The sequence below is a fragment of the Cetorhinus maximus genome, chromosome 22 (genome assembly GCF_964194155.1).
Source record: "Cetorhinus maximus chromosome 22, sCetMax3.hap1.1, whole genome shotgun sequence".
Lineage (NCBI taxonomy): Eukaryota > Metazoa > Chordata > Chondrichthyes > Lamniformes > Cetorhinidae > Cetorhinus > Cetorhinus maximus.
The window spans coordinates 12256061-12275849 of NC_135900.1; the positions used below are offsets into that span (position 1 = coordinate 12256061).

General features: G+C 44.8%; 1 protein-coding gene across 4 annotated transcripts in view; it reads right to left on the reverse strand.

The window, feature by feature from the left end:
• LOC144696481 (SLIT-ROBO Rho GTPase-activating protein 1) overlaps nucleotides 1-19789 on the reverse strand; it is a 248875-nt gene that overhangs the window by 151298 nt on the left and 77788 nt on the right. For 3 of the 4 annotated variants that reach the window (XM_078567814.1, XM_078567812.1, XM_078567810.1), the window contains exon 2: nucleotides 1521-1716. In XM_078567814.1, the coding sequence (XP_078423940.1) occupies nucleotides 1521-1716 (196 nt within the window). Of the gene's footprint in view, nucleotides 1-1520; nucleotides 1717-2270; nucleotides 2542-19789 lie in introns of those variants that run through there. The other variant, XM_078567811.1, reaches the window with a different exon arrangement.

Sequence of the window (19789 nt, forward strand, 5' to 3'; positions counted from 1 at the left end):
ACAAACGACCTTTTCCTTACAAAAACAGAATTACCTGGAAAAACTCAGCAGGTCTGGCAGCATCGGCGGAGAAGAAAAGAGTTGACGTTTCGAGTCCTCATGACCCTTCAACAGAACTGAGTATAGTTAGGAGAGGGGTGAAATATAAGCTGGTTTAAGGTGGGGGGGTGGGGTGGAGAGAAGTTGAGGGTGGGGTGGTTGTAGGGACAAGCAAGCAGTGATAGGAGCAGGTAATCAAAAGATATCACAGACAAAAGGATCAAAGAGGTGTTGAAGGACCTTTTTCTTACAATAGTTTTAGAGTCGGCTACTGCGGCAAAATCTAGTCTGGTCCAAGGAGGTGGGTGAGAGACTTCAGTTAGGCAGAGATACTGGGATTGTTCTCCTTAAGGTTCCCGGCAGGGGGTGGGGGGTAAATGCAGGTTTAATAGCGATGTTCAAAATTATGAAAGGGGTTCTGTAGAGCAAATAAAAGGAGAAACTGTTTCCTTTAGCTAGTGGTTCAAGGACTCAGAATTAAGATGATTGGCAAAAAAAAGAGACGACGGGAAGAGATTATTTTTTGATGCAGCGAGCTAGGATCTGGAATGCATGGTCTGAAAGGGTGGTGGAAGCAGATTCAACAGTAGCTTTCAAAAGGGAGTGGGATGTATACTTGGAAAAGAAAAAGAAAACTACGGAGCTGTGGAGAAAGAGCGAGGGAGTGGTACTAATTGGGCAGCTCTTTTAAAGGGACAGCACAGGTAAGACAGAGCAAATAATTCCAAGACTCTGTGTCAAAGAAAAAGCACTTATATCGCGACTTTCAAAGCCTTAGGACATTCGAATCACTTTCCAGCCAATGAAGTCCTCTTGAAGCTCGTCCCCTCTGTAATGTCGGTAATACAACAGCAATGTGATAATGGCTAGATAATCTGGATCTTTCACAAAAAAAAAGGTGATGTTGATTGAGGGATAGGAATCGGCTGGGACAACGGGTATAATTCCCATGCTTTTCTTTGAGATAGTTCATGGGATTTTTCACCCCCACTTGAGGGGGCAAGACAGGACCTCACTTTAATGCCTCATCTGACAGTGTAGCACTCTCTCAGTACTGTAACCAGGGTGAGGTGTCAGGTTAGATTTTTGTGCTCAAGTCTCCGGAGTGGGACTCGAACCCTCAAAACTTCTGACTCAGGGTAAACGGCGAACAGTGAAAAAAAAACATTCAAAAGGTTCAAGTTTCCCACTAAATTTTCATCTGCTCCTGAACAATTTAGAAGTTAACACATTAAATGAGCCAGATTCCTGACAGCCTTAATGCATCAGTATCCATCCACTTTACCAGTTGCTGAAAGCAGTTGCTGCCTTGAACCAATCCACAAAACCGCTGCTTATTGAAGGCTAAAACACAAACCGAACGTTTAGCTATTTTATTGATTTCTGATACTCAGGGCGAATAAGCTGATGCACAGATCAGAAGGAAAGCTAAAAATCGAGGTGTGTTAAATCCTGGGCCTCGCACGAGGGAAAGCTCTTACTTGTACTGTTGATGGTCCTTTGTGCTGCGCGTTTTCGCCATGAACCTTTCGGCCAATTTCTCCAAGTTCCGGGAATACTCCATTTCGATTTCAGACTTCTTGCGAAAGAAATCCTGGAGATCCTGGAGGAGTTGAACCCTCATCTCCGTCTGCTGCTCCAAGCATTTCAGCTGCTCAACTAACTGAGCGCGGATTTCTGTAAGAAAACATTCACAGGACCAGTCAGCAGCCTCACTCTCAATTTTTTTTTTAAAACTTAAAAATAGACGGCGGCACTGATAAAAGTACCGGTGATTTTCAAAGATTGTGGCGCACACTGGGGGCGCAGTCAGCACCCTAAACATCTCAGCCTTTTTTTCAGCGCTTGAAGTTATAATGTTCCAGGTTAGGCAATTCCTGTCGCTTCGAAAGGGACAGGGAATATTCTTCGGATATGCAGAAGGCACCAAAACAAGGGAATAATTATTTGCGCTAAACACATTCTCCCATCTGACTCGCACTTTTTGATCAACTGATTTCAGGCTTGAAGTTATTTGTGAGCCAAATCTCTGAATTGCTACATGACTAGAGAAGTCTTTTCATAGCAGCCGCAGAAACATGCCCACAGATATTCCCACTCAACAACCGGATAAGCAACTTTAGATTGGTGGCAATTATTCACTTTGCAGGAACATTAACAGCAGATTATTAAACATTAGTTGGCTTGGCACAAGTGGCTACAGAACGTACAGCACTGTTAAGCATTGCTACCTTTAAGCTTTCCCGTAAAGTGTTTTACGTGTCTCATTATCCCTCCTGCCAAGCACCGGTCTTATCCCGCAAATATGTAATGATGCTCGCTCTGACTCCAGCAAATCCTGCTTAGCTCGGTGAACGAGGAGACACCAAATTAATGGCAATTGTAAAATGAGGAAAAAGGTTATTGGTTGAAGCCAATCACGTGACAAGAGTTGATGTGTATTAGAGAAAAGAAATTATTATTTGAACCCTCCAATTGCCAAGGCTCTTAGTAAAACTTCATGTAACCGTAATCTCTGAACAAAAAGGCAAGATGCACAGACAGTCCAAGTTTCAGCCAGCGTGCAAACTCAGAACTGCGAGGCAAAAAGGAAAAGAGTTGAATGAAAGGGAACAGCCCTCAACTCTAAAGCAAGCAACGGCCTTAAAATCACTGGTAAGCTGCTGATGCAGCAACACTGTCTGAATGGCAATAGAGAAAAGAATAGAGAACAGGAGGCTGTTGACATTGACAATTCATGCTGGGTCGTTACTTCAAATACAATTTTATCAGAGGAGGAAGACAAGTCTTGCACACAATTCACTTCTGTTCCAATTAAGATACAATACATCTTTATTCCAGCATAAACAGCAGATTTGGCTGCAAACAACAAGTTATATAATATAGACTTATGTATTTGCCACACATGGTAATGTTTCCTGCTTGCGATTCGTCAAGTGTACTTAAAATGTGCAAATTGTTAGATGCTGCAAGCTCAGATGTATTCATCCCTTAATCCAAGGTATGTTGTAAAGCCATAGTCCTTTATCAATTTACTAGCTCCTCCATTTATTATATTTGTGATACAAAATCTGTCAGTTGTGGCTCTTGCCTCCAAGTCAGAAGGCCAAGGGCTCAAGTTCCCATTCCAGAGACCTGAGCATAACATTCTAGGCCGACACTCTCAGTGCAGTACTGAGGGAGTGCTGCCCTGTCAGAGGTGCCATATTTCCGATGAAACATTGAACTGAGGCCTGTCTATCCCCACTATGCTGGGCATAGAAGATATCATGTCGAGACTTCAAAGTTGGGTGGGGAGTTCTCCCAGGTGTCCTTACTTATCCCTTAACCAACATCTCGAAAAGAACATACAAACATATGACAAGGAGCAGGAGTAGGCCATTCAGCCCCTCAAGCCTTTTAATAAGGTCACGGCTGATATGACAGCAACCTGAAATCTGCATTCCACCTACCCCCGATAACCTATAGGTTGATGAAGAGTCATTCGGACTAGAAACGTTAACTGTGTTCCTCTCCTCAGATGCTATCAGACCTGTTGAGTTTTTTTCAGCTATTTTTGTTTTTGTTCCAGATTTCCAGCATCCGCAGTATTTGCCTTTTAACCTATCACCCCGTTGGTTACCAAGAATCTATCCACCTCTGCCTTAAAAATATTCAAAGATTCTGCTTCCACCGCCTTTTGAGGAAGAGAGTTCCGAAGAAACTGATTTTTTAGGTAATTAAGTTGCTGTTCGTGAGAGTTTGCTGTGTGCAAATTGGCTGCTATGTTTGTTGCGTTCTTAGGGTGAGTGCGCTTCATAAATAGGCCACTGGCTGTAAAGCTTATGCAATAAAAGGGCAAATTATTAACTTGGTTTGGAAACTGGCTGAGCTGAGGCAGACAGAGTTAGGATAATGGGTGGTTACTCTAATCGGCAGGCTGTGACTAATACTGTCCCTCCAGGATCTGGGCTGGTGTCTCAACTCTTTATTAATGGCTTAGATGATCAGACAGAAAGCCACACATTTCCCAATGACACAAAGATAGGCGATATTTTAAGCTGTGCGGAGGGAAACATAAAATTACAATGGGATATCAATAGATCAAGTGACAAAACCGTGGCAAATGGATTTCAATCTGGGCAAATATGAGGTCCATCTGTCAAAAATAAATGATAGATGGGGTACTTTCAAAATGGTGAAGATTTAGGAACAGTGGAGGTCCAAAGTGACTTGGGGGACCAGGTGCATAGTTCATTCAAATGTCATGAACAGGTACAGAAATTAATCAAAAATTAATCCTGGCCTTTATATCTAGAGGACTGGAATGCAAGGGATAGAAGTCATGTTTGAGCTATACAAAGCCCCGGTTAGAGTATTATGAGCAGTTCAGGGCACCACACCTTAGGAGGGAGTCCATCAAAATTTACCAGAATGATAGCTGCACTTCAAGGGTTAAATTACGAGGAGATATTTTAAGTCCCAAACAAGGGCTGTCTTCTCTGGAATTTAGAAGGTTAAGGGGTGATTTGATTGGGAAGTCTAGGATTAAGGGGGCATAGTCTAAATATTAGGGACAGACCTTTCAGGAGTGGAATTAGGAAACACTCCACATACAACAGGCAGTAGGAGTTTGGAACTCTCTCCACAGGCAGCAATCAATGTTGGGTCAATCGTTGATTTTAAAACAAAGATCGATAGATTTTTGTTAGCCATAGATATTAAGGGTTAAATGCAGGTATATGGAGTTATGTTGCAGATCAGACAGAATCTCACCGGACGGCAGAACAGGCTGAGGGTGGGAAGAGCTAAATGGCCTCCGCCTGTTCCTATGTTCCTGTGAAGCACTTTGTGATGTCCTGGAAGTTGTGGAAGGCGCTATGTACGTGGCAAGTCTTTCGTGTCTTTAAAATGGCCCATCTCATGGGACATTGGGTACATCAGAATCAGCCTCATTTCAGAACTGACATTCCTTACAAAAACTCAAATGAACCGCATTTTTTTTTTTAAAAAACAAAAACGGAAATATCATGAGTAAAATGCCAGCCAGTACATTAAAACCAGCCATAATTGAAGCCTCTGTATTCACATTGTGTGGGGGTTGGGGAGGGCCATTTGATAAATATCAGGGCTTCCTGCTGATGCTGTGAATACTAGAGAAAAATGCACCGGAATCAGAGTTTGCATTTAGCACAGCTCCTGGGGTAGAACAGAGGGCAAAAGCCATGCTGCTGGCTAAGCAAACATGGCACCATCGTTCTCTGTTTGCCTTCAGTGAATCAAATAAGTGGATCAACAGGAGCTGCTGACCGCAGAGTCTGGAACAATTGCTCGGAGCCGATAATCGCAACAATATGCCCGGCAGATCATTAATGCTTCATGGTCATCACCTCGACAGACGCTCTCATTTAACTGGAGTGGGGATTTTGTATCATTACTACTTAGTTACATTGAAAAAAAAACGTTACAGCAATTTAGGGAGTGAGAAATAGAACTGGTTCTTGTCCAATCCAACGCACACCAAAGTGAAGCAATACATTATCTGTTGCTCCTTCTCTCCAATCCCAAACCCTCACCCATAATGGCCCAAAATTCACCCTTCTGGCTCAGCTGGTTTATCTCAATAATGGAAATGTGGAATTGGTCCAATCCCTTATCTCAATAATGGAAATATGGGATTGGTCCAATGCTTAAGTCAACCCCATGCCATACATGTCTGAGACCCTTCCTAACAGCACTGTGGGTGTACTGACACTACGTGGACTGCAAAAGTTCAGGGTGGTGGCTCATCCACCACCTTCTCAAGGGCAAGTAGATATGAGTAACAAATGCTGGCCTTGCCAGTGACGCTCACGTCCCGTGAAAGTATGAAATAAAATAACTGACTGCCGGGCACTGTGCCACCAAGACCAGGAAATAGGATAGCAATCCATGTGTTTACTGGCATTTACAAATGGTTTCCTCAGATGTAATTTCCTTCATTTACCTAAGATATACGGTAAGGCAACAGGCCATTCAGCCCGACAGATCAATACCAGTGTTTTATGTTCCACGCAAACCTTCTCCCACTCCTCTTCCTTGGACACAGCCAGCATATCCTCCTAGTCCTTTTTCTCCTCGTGTGTTTATCAAGCTTCCTCTTAAATGCATTTATTTCAAGTTTACAAAGCTAGTCTTGGCGCTGTCATTCAGAGCAGCACCATGTCCAGAGGACCAGGCAGCACAACTCCTCCTGGTACCTGAAAAAGCAGGACTGGCAAGAAAAAAAGCAGTACAAACAGGCAAGGCAAGTCAGCCTCCTGGCACGGAAGGATCACCCCCAGTTGGGGGCGGGGGGCGGGGTTAGGGTTGCCACTGTTTCTGCTCTTGCTTTTGTGCTGTTTCCCATTGCAAGTTACCACATCAGCATTTCCAATTGAACTTTGCTATGTCAACTGTCACACTGCAATGGCAGGCCTGGGGTACTAGGTGGCACCATGGAGGGAGGCTCTTCTATTCAGTTTCGATTTTGCATATTAAAAACCAACATGCATCAGCTGACTGTGATCAGTGCCAAGGACACTTTACGAGTGTAAGAAAATAGCGTATGCAACACACCCCTAGGCTACGACAAGTATCGCAAGTGATTTTCGCAAAAAAAAATATGATCTCTTGAATATAGGAACAGGAGTAGGCCATTCGGCCCGTCAAGCATGCTCCGCTATTCAATTAGATCATGGCTGATCATCTACCTCAATGCCACTTTCCCACACCGTCTCCATATCCCTTGATGTCATTAGTCTCCAACAATCTATCGATTTCTGTCTTGAACATGATTGAAGCTCAATGATTGAGTTTCCACAGACACTAATAAACAGATAAATAATCCTGGAGCGGGACTTGAACCCAAACGCTTCTGACTCAGAAGCGAGAGTGCTACCCAGTGAACCATGGATGAACGTGAAACTTGTTACGTAACCGCAGGAGCTTAAAAACCACAGCTTTGCTCTCAGTAAGACTCTGAACGAGACCCGTGCGTCTCAATGAGGACAAAATAGACAAGGCAGAAAATTCTCACATGATTTTGTTGCAATGTTCAGTCACAGGGTGAGCAGGGCTTCTGACGGAGCTCGATTTAATCAGAGGAGCCTGTCATACATCACTATCCATCACCATACCTCCTGCCAGCATGTAAACAAAACAACTGCTGCAGCCAGAATTAAACCCGCCTTCTCCCAATGAACTCCACCTGTATGTATTACCCGAGCTCTCCAAAGACACAAATACATCTTGAGGTTTAGATAAAGCTCAGTGTTCTTGACGTTACCTCAGGGGCGCCACACGTGTAACACAATCGAGCCACGGAGTGAAAGTGAGGGAGCCGCAGTCAGAGGAGTGTGAAACAGGGGGAGAAAAGGAGAGAGAGAGAGAGAGAGAGAGAGGAAGAAAGGCAAGGGTGAGGAGGAGGAAGGCAAGGGTGAGGAGGAGAGGAGGAAGGCAAGGGTGAGGAGGCGAGGAGGAAGGCAAGGGTGAGGAGGAGAGGAGGAAGGCAAGGGTGAGGAGGTGAGGAGGAAGGCAAGGGTGAGGAGGAGAGGAGGAAGGCAAGGGTGAGGAGGAGAGGAGGAAGGCAAGGGTGAGGAGGAGAGGAGGAAGGCAAGGGTGAGGGGGTGAGGAGGAAGGCAAGGGTGAGGGGGTGAGGGCATGTTGGGATCAACCAGTTCTGAAGAGTCAAATTAGACTCGAAACGTTAACTCTGTTTCTCTCTCCACAGATGCTGCCAGACCTGCTGAGTTTATTCAGCATTTTCTATTTTTAATTAAGGGCGAGGACACTGTGGAATTAAATAACTGTCCCCACCACTCTGGCTTTAAATCCCTTCAATCTGGTTTCCAACTCATTCACTGCACCGACACTGCCCTCATTAAAATGACCAATTACATCCTTTGACTGGCAACTGCGACAGGCTACTCCTCTTCATCCTCTTTAATCTTTCCGCAGCCTTTGATGCAGTTAACCACTCCGTCCTTCTTCACTGTCTCTCCTTGGAGGTCGGACTCTGTGGCCTAGGCCTGGTCTAGTCCCTTCCTGCCTGCCCTGGTGCTGCCAACATATCTGCTGACATGGCTTTTCAACCCAGCCTCTAGGAAGGGTGGCCACTACCAAGGCCACTCATACCAGACGCCATTATGACACGCAAAGAGTGACGTCATCACGCAGGGAAATTCAACGCAGGTCGAGGGAAGGGGGTTGGGTGGTGTGGGAGGAACAAAATGAAAACCAACTTGTTTTCTGTGTTCCAGTCACTTAGAGGATGCTGCAGTTGGAGAAAAGGACTCAGCATAGGCCCCTACTGGTGCTTCACTGAGGTAAGTGTACTAAGGCACAAAATACTGGACATAAAGCCATCCATTACTGGACAGTGGCCAGACAGGGTAAAAACCAGATTGACTGATATAAAACCACAAGTCTGGCCACTTTACCTGTAAGGGCCACATCAGGTGTGCCCCGAGGCTCCATCCATGGTCTTAGCGATCTGATTCTTAGCCACGTGGTCAGTTTTTACAAGTAGGTCAATAACTTCCAGCTCTCGATTCCTCTACCACAACTGTGCCGACAGGAAGTCCTAGGAGAGTGGGAATTTTCTGTAACCCAATATCAAGATCAAAACGACCATGTTTGGGTTTTTGAGAGGGGAGAGATTAAATCTGTGCCCTCTCTAAAAGTGATTTGCAAAGGAAGCAAATGTCTCATCAGAAAAAACTTTTTCACACAGCGAGTGGTTCGGGTCTGGAATGCACTGCCTGGAAGTGTGGTGGAGGCAGGTTCAATCGAGACATTCAAGAGGACATTAAATGATTATTTGAATAGAAACAATGTGCAGGGATACCGGGAAAAGGCAGGGCAATGGCACAAGGTCATAATGCTCATTTGGAGAGCCGGCGCAGACACGATGGGCCAAATGGCCTCCTTCTGTGCCATGAAAATTCTGTGATTCTGATTCTGTTTGGCATCCACCAAAAGTGCCCATGCTTCAGCATCCAACTCCCTCTCTCTTTCTGGCAAGTTAAGCCAACAGTGCACAATATATGGGTCCTCCCTGACTTTGGGCTGCTCATTGTCCAGTCCCGCAGAGAAGGCGAGAACAAGCGAAGGAAATAAGAGCTAGCGAAAGCGTAAACAAGCCAGAGAAAACATGGGCAAGAGAGCAAGAGCGAGGGAGCAAGACGGGCAACGAGAGAGCAAGGTCGAGAGAAAGCGCGAGTAAGAAAGGGAAAGAGAGACAGCATGAGAGCGAGAGCAAAAGAAACTGAAAGGCCGCGCGAGAGGGCGAGCAAAGTGAGCCTTAGAGCGCAAGAGAGAGCCTTATGTTTATATGGCACCTTTCAGAACCACTGGATGTCTCAAAGTGCTTCTCAGCCTGTTTGTGCACAGCAAGCTCTCACAAACAATAACGCGGTCATGTTCAGATAATCTGTTTTAGTGATTGTGAGGGCAAATATTGGCCAGGACACCAGGGAGAAATTCCTACCCTTCTTCAAAGTAGTGGCCATGGGATCTTTTCCATCCCCCAGGGGGCAGATGTGACTTGGTTTTACATCTCATCCAAGAGGGGAGGGGGAAAAAGAGAGTTAGGGAGGAAGAAAGAGAGCCGGAGGGGTAGGGATGGAACCAAAGTGAGTCGGTGGGTGGGTGGGAAGATCCATTGAGGAGATGTTTTTAGTTGCACAGTGACAGCAGCCACAGTCCAATACTAATGCATCAGTTTGCGCAGGACATTAGCCACAAAACAATAGCTTCATAAATATTCCACCTATGAATCACTACTAAACTTCATGAATCATCATTAAACCAGCCGATGTGTCAGCATTGGCCAATGCCAAGCCCATAGCAGACACCAGCAACCAATGTACCAAAGTCCCTCCATGGCAGGAGACAGAATCACAGCACTTTTGAACAAAAACACAACTTTAAAAGAATTCGAAGTATCTCACTCCTCTTATAATCTCAGCCTATTTCAGAATTGTTTCCTCTGGATGTATTTAACTCAATCTCTTTAAAAATGCTTGTGTGTACGTACCACACAAACACTATACATGACAGAGGTGGTAGATCACACTGACTCACAGTCATTAATCTGTGTACAAGTCACAATAACTATACTTCTTTTTTGGGATGCGAGTCCCTCGGCCATCTCTGTGGTTTATTGCTCAGCAGCTAACCACTTCCTCAACCTCCCTGACTGGGTAAATGCATTGTTTGATGTGGTACTCAGCTGTAGGGACGAGATATGAGGCCCGGCGCGAGATGGAGTGGGGCGATCTCAACGATGCAAGACAGAAGATGCTAAAATTGATGTTAGGATCTCTGGCTGAGAAAAGGTGGGTGGGGGAGGGGTTTAAAAGCCCCAGTCAGCCAGATACCTCTTTGCAGATCACTACTGATGACCGCTGCTGGGTACATCTAGGCGTCGCTCTTGTGGGACAAAAGCTGGGGTGTGGGCCTAAAGTTAAACAGATCATCTGGCACAGCACTGACAGACTGAATGGTTTCCTTCTGTGCTCTTGGTTCCGGAAGGACTAAGCCCAGTTTCAAAGCCCAGTGATAACTGGTATTCACTGGTTGGGCTCTCACTCTAAAAGCCGTTAAGAACTGGGCAAGGTACCGAAGAGGCCCCACAGCCAATGGACCTTGGGGTCAGCAGTGGCTGAGTTGATCGCATTCCCACCCAACTCGGCAGCTCGTGGGCTCGTTATGGGACCTCGAGCACAACTTGGCTGCTGTGTTTCCTACATTACAATAGTGGCTGCACTTCAGAAGAACTGTGGCCAGGAATTTTAGGACAGCGGAGAACACATCCCTGCTGAAACTGCCTCCACCAACCCCCCCCCCCCCCCACCCCCCCCATTTAATGCTCCAATAAGCATCAATTGGCTGAAGGCGGGACTTCTGCCCCTCACTCAGGAGGAAGTCCCGCCTCCGAGAGCTCTCTAGTCCCTGCAGCGCCAGAAGCCTCAGTGGACGGGGCTGGGATTGCAAGCAGTCCCCAGAGCCCCAAGTCCCAGGAGTCCAGGACCAGGTCAGTTTTGGGGGTGTTGGTGGAGATGCCGGGGTGGAGGGGTGGGTGGGTGGCAGGATGGGGGACCTGCGGGGTATGGACCTCCCGCGGGGAGTTGGGGATGGGTGCGCCCAATGTTGAAAGGAGGCTGCCGATGGATGCCTGAGGCCTGAAGATGGTTAATTTTCGGGCTGCACCCCCTGCCCCCGAACTCCTCCCGCCAGACTAAAAATTGAGGCTGGGCAGAAAACGGCCCTTCAGTGGTCTATAATCGGCCAGTTAAGGGCCTCAATTAGGGCAAGGGGGGATGGGCTGGGTTAGGCCTCAAACATGCAAGCATAAAATTGAGGAGAGGTTGGGGAGGGCGGGAGCCCAATGGGAAGGCTGTCCAACAAATCTTAGAGTCACCCAACTGCCTCACAAACCCACTGTCGGGGGAACATAAAATTCTGCCCTATATGTCATCTATATGCAGATGACACAAAGCTGGGTGGGAGGGTGAGCTGTGGGGAGGATGCAGAGATGCTTCAGTGTGATTTGGACAAGCTGAGTGAGTGGGCAGATGCAGTATAATGTAGATAAATGTGAGGTTACCCACTTTGGTAGCAAAAACAGGAAGGCAGATTATTATCTGAATGGCTATAAATTGAGAGAGGGGAATGTGCAACGAGACCTGGGTGTCCTTGTACACCAGTCGCTGAAGGTAGGCGTGCAGGTGCAGCAGGTGGCAAAGAAGGCAAATGGTATGTTGGCCTTCATAGCCAGAGGATTCGAGTACAGGAACAGGGATGTCTTGCTGCAATTGTACAAGGCCTTGGTGAGACCACACCTGGAATATTGTGTGCAGTTTTGGTCTTCTTATCTGAGGAAGGATGTACTTGCTATAGAGGGAGTGCAGTGAAGGTTTACCCGACTGATTCCTGGGATTGCGGGACTGACATATGAGGAGAGATTGAGTCGATTAGGACTATATTCGCTGGACTTTAGAACAATGAGGGGGGATCTCATAGAAACCTATAAAATTCTAACAGGACTAGACAGGGTAGGTGCAGGAAGGATGTTCCCAATGGTGGGGGAGTTCAAAACTAGGGGTCACAGTCTGAGGATATGAAGTAGACCTTTTAGGACTGAGATGAGGAGAAATTTCTTCACCCAGAGAGTGGTGAGCCTGTGGAATTCGTTACGACAGAAAATAGTTGAGACCATAACATTGTATGTTTTCAAGAAGGAGTTAGATATAGCTCTTGGGGCAAAAGGGATCAAAGGATATGGGGAGAAAGTGGGAGCAGGCTATTGAATTGGACATTCAGCTATGATCATAATGAATGGCAGAGCAGGCTCGAAGGGCCGAATGGCCTACTCCTGCTCCTAGTTTCTACGTTTCTACCTAGACACACTATATAAATGCAAGTCTTTTCTCCGGCATGATTAATATAACAATCTTTCCACCCAAGACCACCATCAGTTCTCACGTTACTAATCATCACAGAGTAGGAAGGCTGATCAAAGCGCCATAGAAAGGCGATGATGATAGTTAACGTAGAAACAGACTAGACTGCCTGGATAAGCTTTGTTGTGCATTGAATTAAAATTCCACACAGCTATATATGTTAAACAGTTCAATGAATAATGTTGCATGTCATTGGTGTCCAATATCTTCATGTAATCTCTCTCTGTGCAACAATCTTGATAACTTCCAGGGAGATATTTCCATGAGCTTTACACTGTTATAGACACAATTCATTTTTGCATTTCATTAAATGCAGATCGACATCCTCTGTTCTTTTACATTTAAATAGGCGAAGTTAAAAATACAGTTTTAAAACTGAATCTGTAGTGGTAAGGGGAAGTGGACAAGTATTCCAGAGACCCAGGGTAATGCTCTGGAGACCAGGGTTCGAATCCCATCACAGCAGATGGTGAAACTTGAGATTAATAAAAATCTGCAATTAAAAGTCTGATGATGACCATGAAGCCATTGCCGATTGTTTTAAAAACCCATCTGGTTCACTAAGGTCCTTTACAGAAGGAAATCTGCTGTCCTTACTTGGCCTGGCCTCCATGTGACTCCAGACCCACAGCCACGTGTTGACTCTTAATTGCCCTTGTTCAGAGACAATTTAGGGATGATCAATAAATGCTGCCCTAGCCAGCGACGCCACATCCCATGAAAGAATAAAAAAAGGTTGCTTTCAGCGATATTTAATTACAAGCCAAGATGCAAAATTAGTTATCCTGACAATATTCTGTGCAGCCCTACACCTCCCCAGAAATATATACGCTTTAATTAAATTTAACACTCTTGATTGAACAAAAGATATAGGATTAATAAATCAATGTTTTATTTTCAAATGTAACCTATGTATAGTGTAGGCAATCAAACCGGTTGTTCTGTTTCTTTTCTTCCAGTCTTTAGGCTTTGTTTTTGGAACAGTGGCAAGTAAGAGGTGATTTGATAACGGTGAATGTAGTGTAAAGTTGTTCTGCATTTGAGAGAGTTTGGTAATTGATCTACGCTCACTGTGTTTGATTGGTTAAGCCTGAGTGTGGACTAAACAGACACCACAGAAGCTACTAGAAGCTGAGCTGTGAGCATGGTGCAGGCACTTTGCATATTTCAAAACTCTTGTAAATAAACCTATTGCACACTAGAAACTAGTGCCTCTCTGCAGTGAGATGGGTGGATGGAAACCAAATTGTTTCCACTGACTGAGTGATCTGGAACAATAGGGAGACAGAAGTTTCAGTGCAAGAAATTTTGGGGAAAAAATAGACAATTTTTTTTGTTACATGTAGCAGCTGGAGAGGCTGTGACAACCCGAGATATTAAAAAAGTAGAAACCACACCAACATTTAAGAATAGGTCAGAGAGATGGATGAACCAAGAGAATAAAAAGATGAAACATAGAAAATAGGAGGTCATTCAGCCCCTCAAGCCTGCTCTGCCATTCAATATGATCATGGCTGATCCTCGATCTCAATGCCATACTCTCGCTCTCTCCCCCACCCTTTGATACCTTTAGAGTCCAGAAATCTATCTATTTCCTTCTTAAATATATTCAGTGACTTGGCTTCCACAGACCTCCGTGGTAGAGAATTCCACAGGTTCACCATTCTCTGAGTGAAGAAGTTTCTCCTCATCGCAGTCCTAAATGGCCCACCCTGTACCCTGAGATTGTGGCCCTTTGTTCTATTTACAAGATTGCTGATAAGGCCAATCTTATAGTGCGTAGAGCTATAGAGGCGTACAGCTGGGATTAGGATGACTGCTCAAGTGGAGGGTAAACACCAGCATGAAGAGGTTTGCTTGTAAATCTTATGCAATTCCGCAGACAAATATGCACAGGAAGATCCCTTGATCGGCAACAGAAGCTACTGGCAAATTCACAAAATGGGATAAAAGACAGGAAATGCTGGAAACGCTTAGCAGGTCAGAGGAGTGGGGGAGAGCGCGAGAGAGAGCGCACACAAAAAAATGAGTTAAAAACGTTTCAGGTCAATGACCTTTCATCAGAATTGGAGAATCTGAGAGATGAGCAACTTTCAAGGAAAAACAGAGCCAGGGAAATGGGATGACAGGGTTGTGGGGTTGGGGGGGGGATTGGGACGGTGGGGAAGGGGGAGGATGGATGGAAGACGTGGAGACGAGGGGAGTGGCGGGGCGATAGGGAGAAAAACAAAAGCAAAAGGTCTGCAACAGCGCGGAGGGCAGAGGCATTTAAAATCACAGAAGGGATGATGGTGCAGGACAAAAAGGATGAATGTAGAAACAAAAAGGTGGGTCCACAGGAGGTATAAAGTGTCTACAGCAGAAAAGCAAAGGGTGGAGGGAGTCACGGAAAATCTGGCAAAGTGGAGAGGGTTACCATATCACAGATTGGGATCTTTGAGTTTAAAATTGGACATTCAATAAATTGTAAACGCAGCTCTCAAGGTCAGTTTAGCAGCAGTCCGAGTCATTCTTCCCATTCTGTCAACAAGGTTGTATTTCACAATATAAAGGGTAAAGAGTTATTTTTTAAACACTATATTTATACAACTCTTGGTTTTCCAAAAACCTTACAGTAACCTCAAGTAATTCTCCATATTGGTGATGTAAAGATGTTTATTGGAAATAGTTGCTTTGCAAATGCATTGCGCTGTCTATCACTTGTATTATCTAAAACTTACAATGGTGGTTTTGGGGAGGGGGGATGGGGGTAGTGCTGGAAATGGGATCGGGTCTATTTCTATTTCCTTTCTCACATCATTTACGACTGAAAAACAGGAAACGCGATCCCAGATGGATGCCGACCAGCAGTGTTCTAAATATACTTTCGGCACCTCTCACTTATTCTATTCTATGTTTCTACTTCCTTCCCATGTCTCAAACTGTGGCATGAACTGACCTTTGATCTTTCCTGGCAATGAGATATTCTGACGTGTTGGAGGCCCCTGGTGTGCAGCGAGTGGCCAAAATGGGACAACGTGGGTTCCACAGGAACACTCAAGTTCCAAAGCAAACAACACAAGCTACAACTCCAACTCGCTAGAGTGTGTGTCCATGTGCTGTTGTTTGGAAGAACAAGCAACAAGGTTAGAGACAGAGAGAGCGGTGGGAGATGTGGAGGGGGGGCAGCAGGAGATATAGAGTGGGGGAGACATAGAGGGGGTGAGATAGAGATGGGGGAGATAAAGGGGGAGTGATAGGGAGAGGGTGGGGTGGGGGAGGGAGGAGGTAGGGAGAGAGATTAGAGAAAAAGGAACTTGGGTAAAAGTAAGACCAGAACAGACGTAGAGACCGAAAGCAAGAGGGAGAGTTTGGTTGAAGTAAAACCAGATAATACTGGAAACACTCAGAACCTCAGGCAGCAGTTTCTGTTTTTATTTCAGCCTTCCAGCATCTGCAGAGTTTTGCTCTTTATTTTAGCGTTTATTTACTGCCACCTCTTCCAAGAATGGCCCACCTTGAAGAAGTTCTATTCTTCTTCCCAGCAAGATTTCTAAATCAAAAATAAAAATACCTGGAAAAACTCAGCAGGTCTGACAGCATCGGCGGAGAGGAACACAGTTAACGTTTCGAGTCCGTATGACTCTTCAACAGAACTAAGGAAAAATAGAAAAGAGGTGAAATATAAACTGGTTTAGGGGAGGGTGGGACAATTAGAGCTGGATAGAGGGCCAGCGATAGGTGGAGATAGCCAAAAGATGTCATAGACAAAAGGACAAAGAGGTGTTGAAGGTGGTGATATTAACTAAGGAATGTGCTAATTAAGGGTAGAAAGCAGGACAAGCAAGGTACAGATAGCCCTAGTGGGGGTGGGGTGGGGGGAAGGGATCGAAATAGGCTAAAAGGTAGAGATAAAACAATGGATGGAAATACATTTAAAAATAATGGAAATAGGTGGGAAAAGAAAAATCTATATAAATTATTGGAAAAAAGGGGGATTGGAAAAGGGGTGAGGATGGAGGAGAGAGTTCATGATCTAAAATTGTTGAACTCAATATTCAGTCCGGAAGGCTGTAAAGTGCCTACTCGGAAGATGAGGTGCTGTTCCTCCGGTTTGCGTTGAGCTTCATTGGAACAATGCAGCAAGCCAAGGACGGACATGTGGGCATGAGAGCAGGGTGGCGTGTTGAAATGGCAAGCGACAGGGAGGTCTGGGTCATGCTTGCGGACAGACCGAAGGTGTTCTGCAAAGTGGTCACCCAGTCTGCGTTTGGTCTCTCCAATGTAGAGGAAACCGCATTGGGAGCAGCGAATGCAGTAGGCTAAATTGAGGGAAGTGCAAGTGAAATGCTGCTTCACTTGAAAGGAGTGTTTGGGCCCTTGGACAGTGAGGAGAGGTGTCTCATCCTCTCACCTTCTTTACACCGTCCTTGTCCTTGCTGAAAGGCTGCCTGACCTGTTGGGGTGTTTTTTTATTTAGATTTCCAGTATCCGTATATGTTTGTTTTTAAGAGTGTATTTGGCGGTGGGACTGGGGCTTACGTTAAACAGACGGGTGATATTCCTTTAAAAGTTAAAAAAGGATGCTTTTGTGATGCGTCTGTCTGGGGTTGTTTGTGTGGCTAGAGGCAGAAATAGAAAGAGTTGCATAACAACAATTTGCAATTATATAGCACCTGTAGCATAGTAAAGGCACATTCACCACAGGAGCATTATCAAAGAAATTTGAACCAAGCCACATATTAAGATCCATAACCAAAAGCTTGGTCAAAGAGGTAGGTTTTAAGCAGCATAAGAGAGGAGAGGGAAAGGTGGAGAGATTTAGGGAGGGAATTCCAGAGCTTAAGGCCTACGCAGCTAAGAAGCTGGGTGTACTCATCTCTTGTCAATCCTGTCACCAGTTCAGGTAGGTAACAGATGCTGCAGTGAGACTATGGTGCCCATCACCATGGCAACGGTGGCTGGGAAATGAGATTAGGCTCGAGATAGTGACACAGCAGCGTTCTGTATTCTACCCCAACCAAGATTTGTCATTTTAAACGTGGAAAGAAGTTGAGTGTATCAGTGCTAGCCCGCGCAATGACAATAATACACACCAATCGTGCAAAAGCTCAAGTGTTCACACTTGAGAAAATAGTGTTAATGTTTACGGCTCTTAAAACAGTGCAGTCAGTGCCACCCCAGGTATGAAATATTATCGCCCACTGAGCGAACTATACAATGAATTATACAGTGTATAAGAAAACATGGGCTGATCTTTCTGAGAAAGAACCAAATCCGTGGAATATTGTCACCTTTTCTCAATTGCATTTTCACTCCAAATGAAGTGCTCTAAAACCCAAAGTGGCTCCACAGATTTACACGGAGTAAAAGCTGTAACCCAAACAAAACATTATTCAAAGACTTGGAAAGGAAGAATGGCAGGCTTATGTTTCATTGACAAATGTGACTGAAGCCCTACAACGCCCCCGAGATCTCTGCGCTCCTCCAATTCTGACCTCGTGCATCAACAGATTTTCATCACACCACCATCGGTGGCTGTGATTTCAGCTGCCCAGGCCCCAATGCTCTGCAATTCCCTCCCTAAACCACTCCACCTCTCTCTTCTTCTTTAACAGTTACTTTTAAGTGGCTCATTGTCATATTTTTGCTTGCCAACGTTCCTGTTGAAGCATTCCATGATGAATTCCTCTGTTAAAAGCACTCTTTAATTCCGGGTAGGCATCTTTCAATTAGCCTTGTCTCAGGCCAATAATGGACAGAACAATGAGTCAAAGAGGGCGGGAATGAGTGTGTGCAGAGAGAAGCCAGAACATGGCAGCAATGGGTAGCCAAACTGGATAATTAACTGCCCATTTATGGGTTGATTGGTGCTGCTGCAGGGATCCCCAGGTCCAGATGGACTTCACCCTAACGGTCTTGAAAGAAGTGGCTCATGAGATAGTTGATGCGCTGGTTTTAATTTTCCAAAATTCCCTTGATTTGGGAAATTCCATTATAGTGGAAAAATAAAGCTCCTTTATTCAAAAAGGAGGGAGACAGAAAGCAGGAAACTATAGGCCAGTTAGCCTAACATCTGTCATAGGGAAAATGTTAGAAGCCGTTATTAAAAATATTATAGCAGGGCGCTTAGAAAAATTCAAGGCAATCAGGCAGAGTCAACATGGTTTTGTAAAAGGGAAATCATGTTTAACCAATTTATGGGAGTTCTTTGAAGGAGTCACATGTGCTGTGGATAAAGGGGAACTGGTGGATGTACTGTACTTAGATTTCCAGAAGGCATTTGATAGAGTGCCACATCAATGGTTATTGCGGAAAATAAAAGCTCATGGTGTAGGGGGTAACATATTGGCATGGGTAGAAGATTGGCTGGCTGGCAGAGTTGGCATAAATGGGTCTTTTTCTGATTGGCAGGATGTGACGAGTGGTGTGCCACAGGGATCAGTGCTGGGGCCTCAACTTTTTACAATTTATATAAATGACTTGGATGAAGGGACCAAAGGAATGGTGGCTAAATTTGTTGATGACACAAAGATAGGTAGGAAAGTAAATTGTGAAGCGGATGGAAGTGACAAAGTGACATAGATAGGTTAAGTAAGTGGGCAAAGATCTGGCAAATGGAGTATAATGTGGCTAAATGTGAAATTGTTCATACTGGTAGGAAGAATAAAAAGGAAGCTTATCATCTAAAGGGTGAGAGATTATAGAGCTGAGATTCAGAGGGATCTGGGTGTTCTCGTACATGAATCACAAAAGGTTAGTATGCAGGTACGGCAGGTAATTAGGAAAGCTAATAGAATGTTATCATTTATTGTGATTACAAAAGTAGGGAGGTTATGCTTCAGTTGTAGAGAGCATTGGTGAGACCACATATGGAGTACTGTGTACAGTACTGATCTCCTTACTTAAATAAAGATGTAAATGTGTTAGAAGCGGTTCAGAGAAGGTTTGCTAGAATAATACCAGGAATGGGCAGGTTGTCTTATGAAGAAAGGTTGGACAGGTTAGGCTTGTATCCGTTGGGAGTTTAGAATGGTAAGAGGTGACTTAATTGAAACCTTTAAGATCCTGAGGGGTCTTGACAGGGTGGATGTGGAGAGGATGTTTCCTCTTCTGGAAGAATTTAGAACTAGGGGTCACTGTTTAAAAATAAAGGGTTTGCTCATTTAAGACAGATGAGAAGAATTTTTTTCCTCAGAGGGTTGAGTGTCTTTGGAACTCTCTTTCTCAAAAGGCGGTGGAAGCAGAGTCTTTGAATATTTTTAAAGGCAGAGCTAGATATATTCTTGATTAACAAGGGTGTGAAA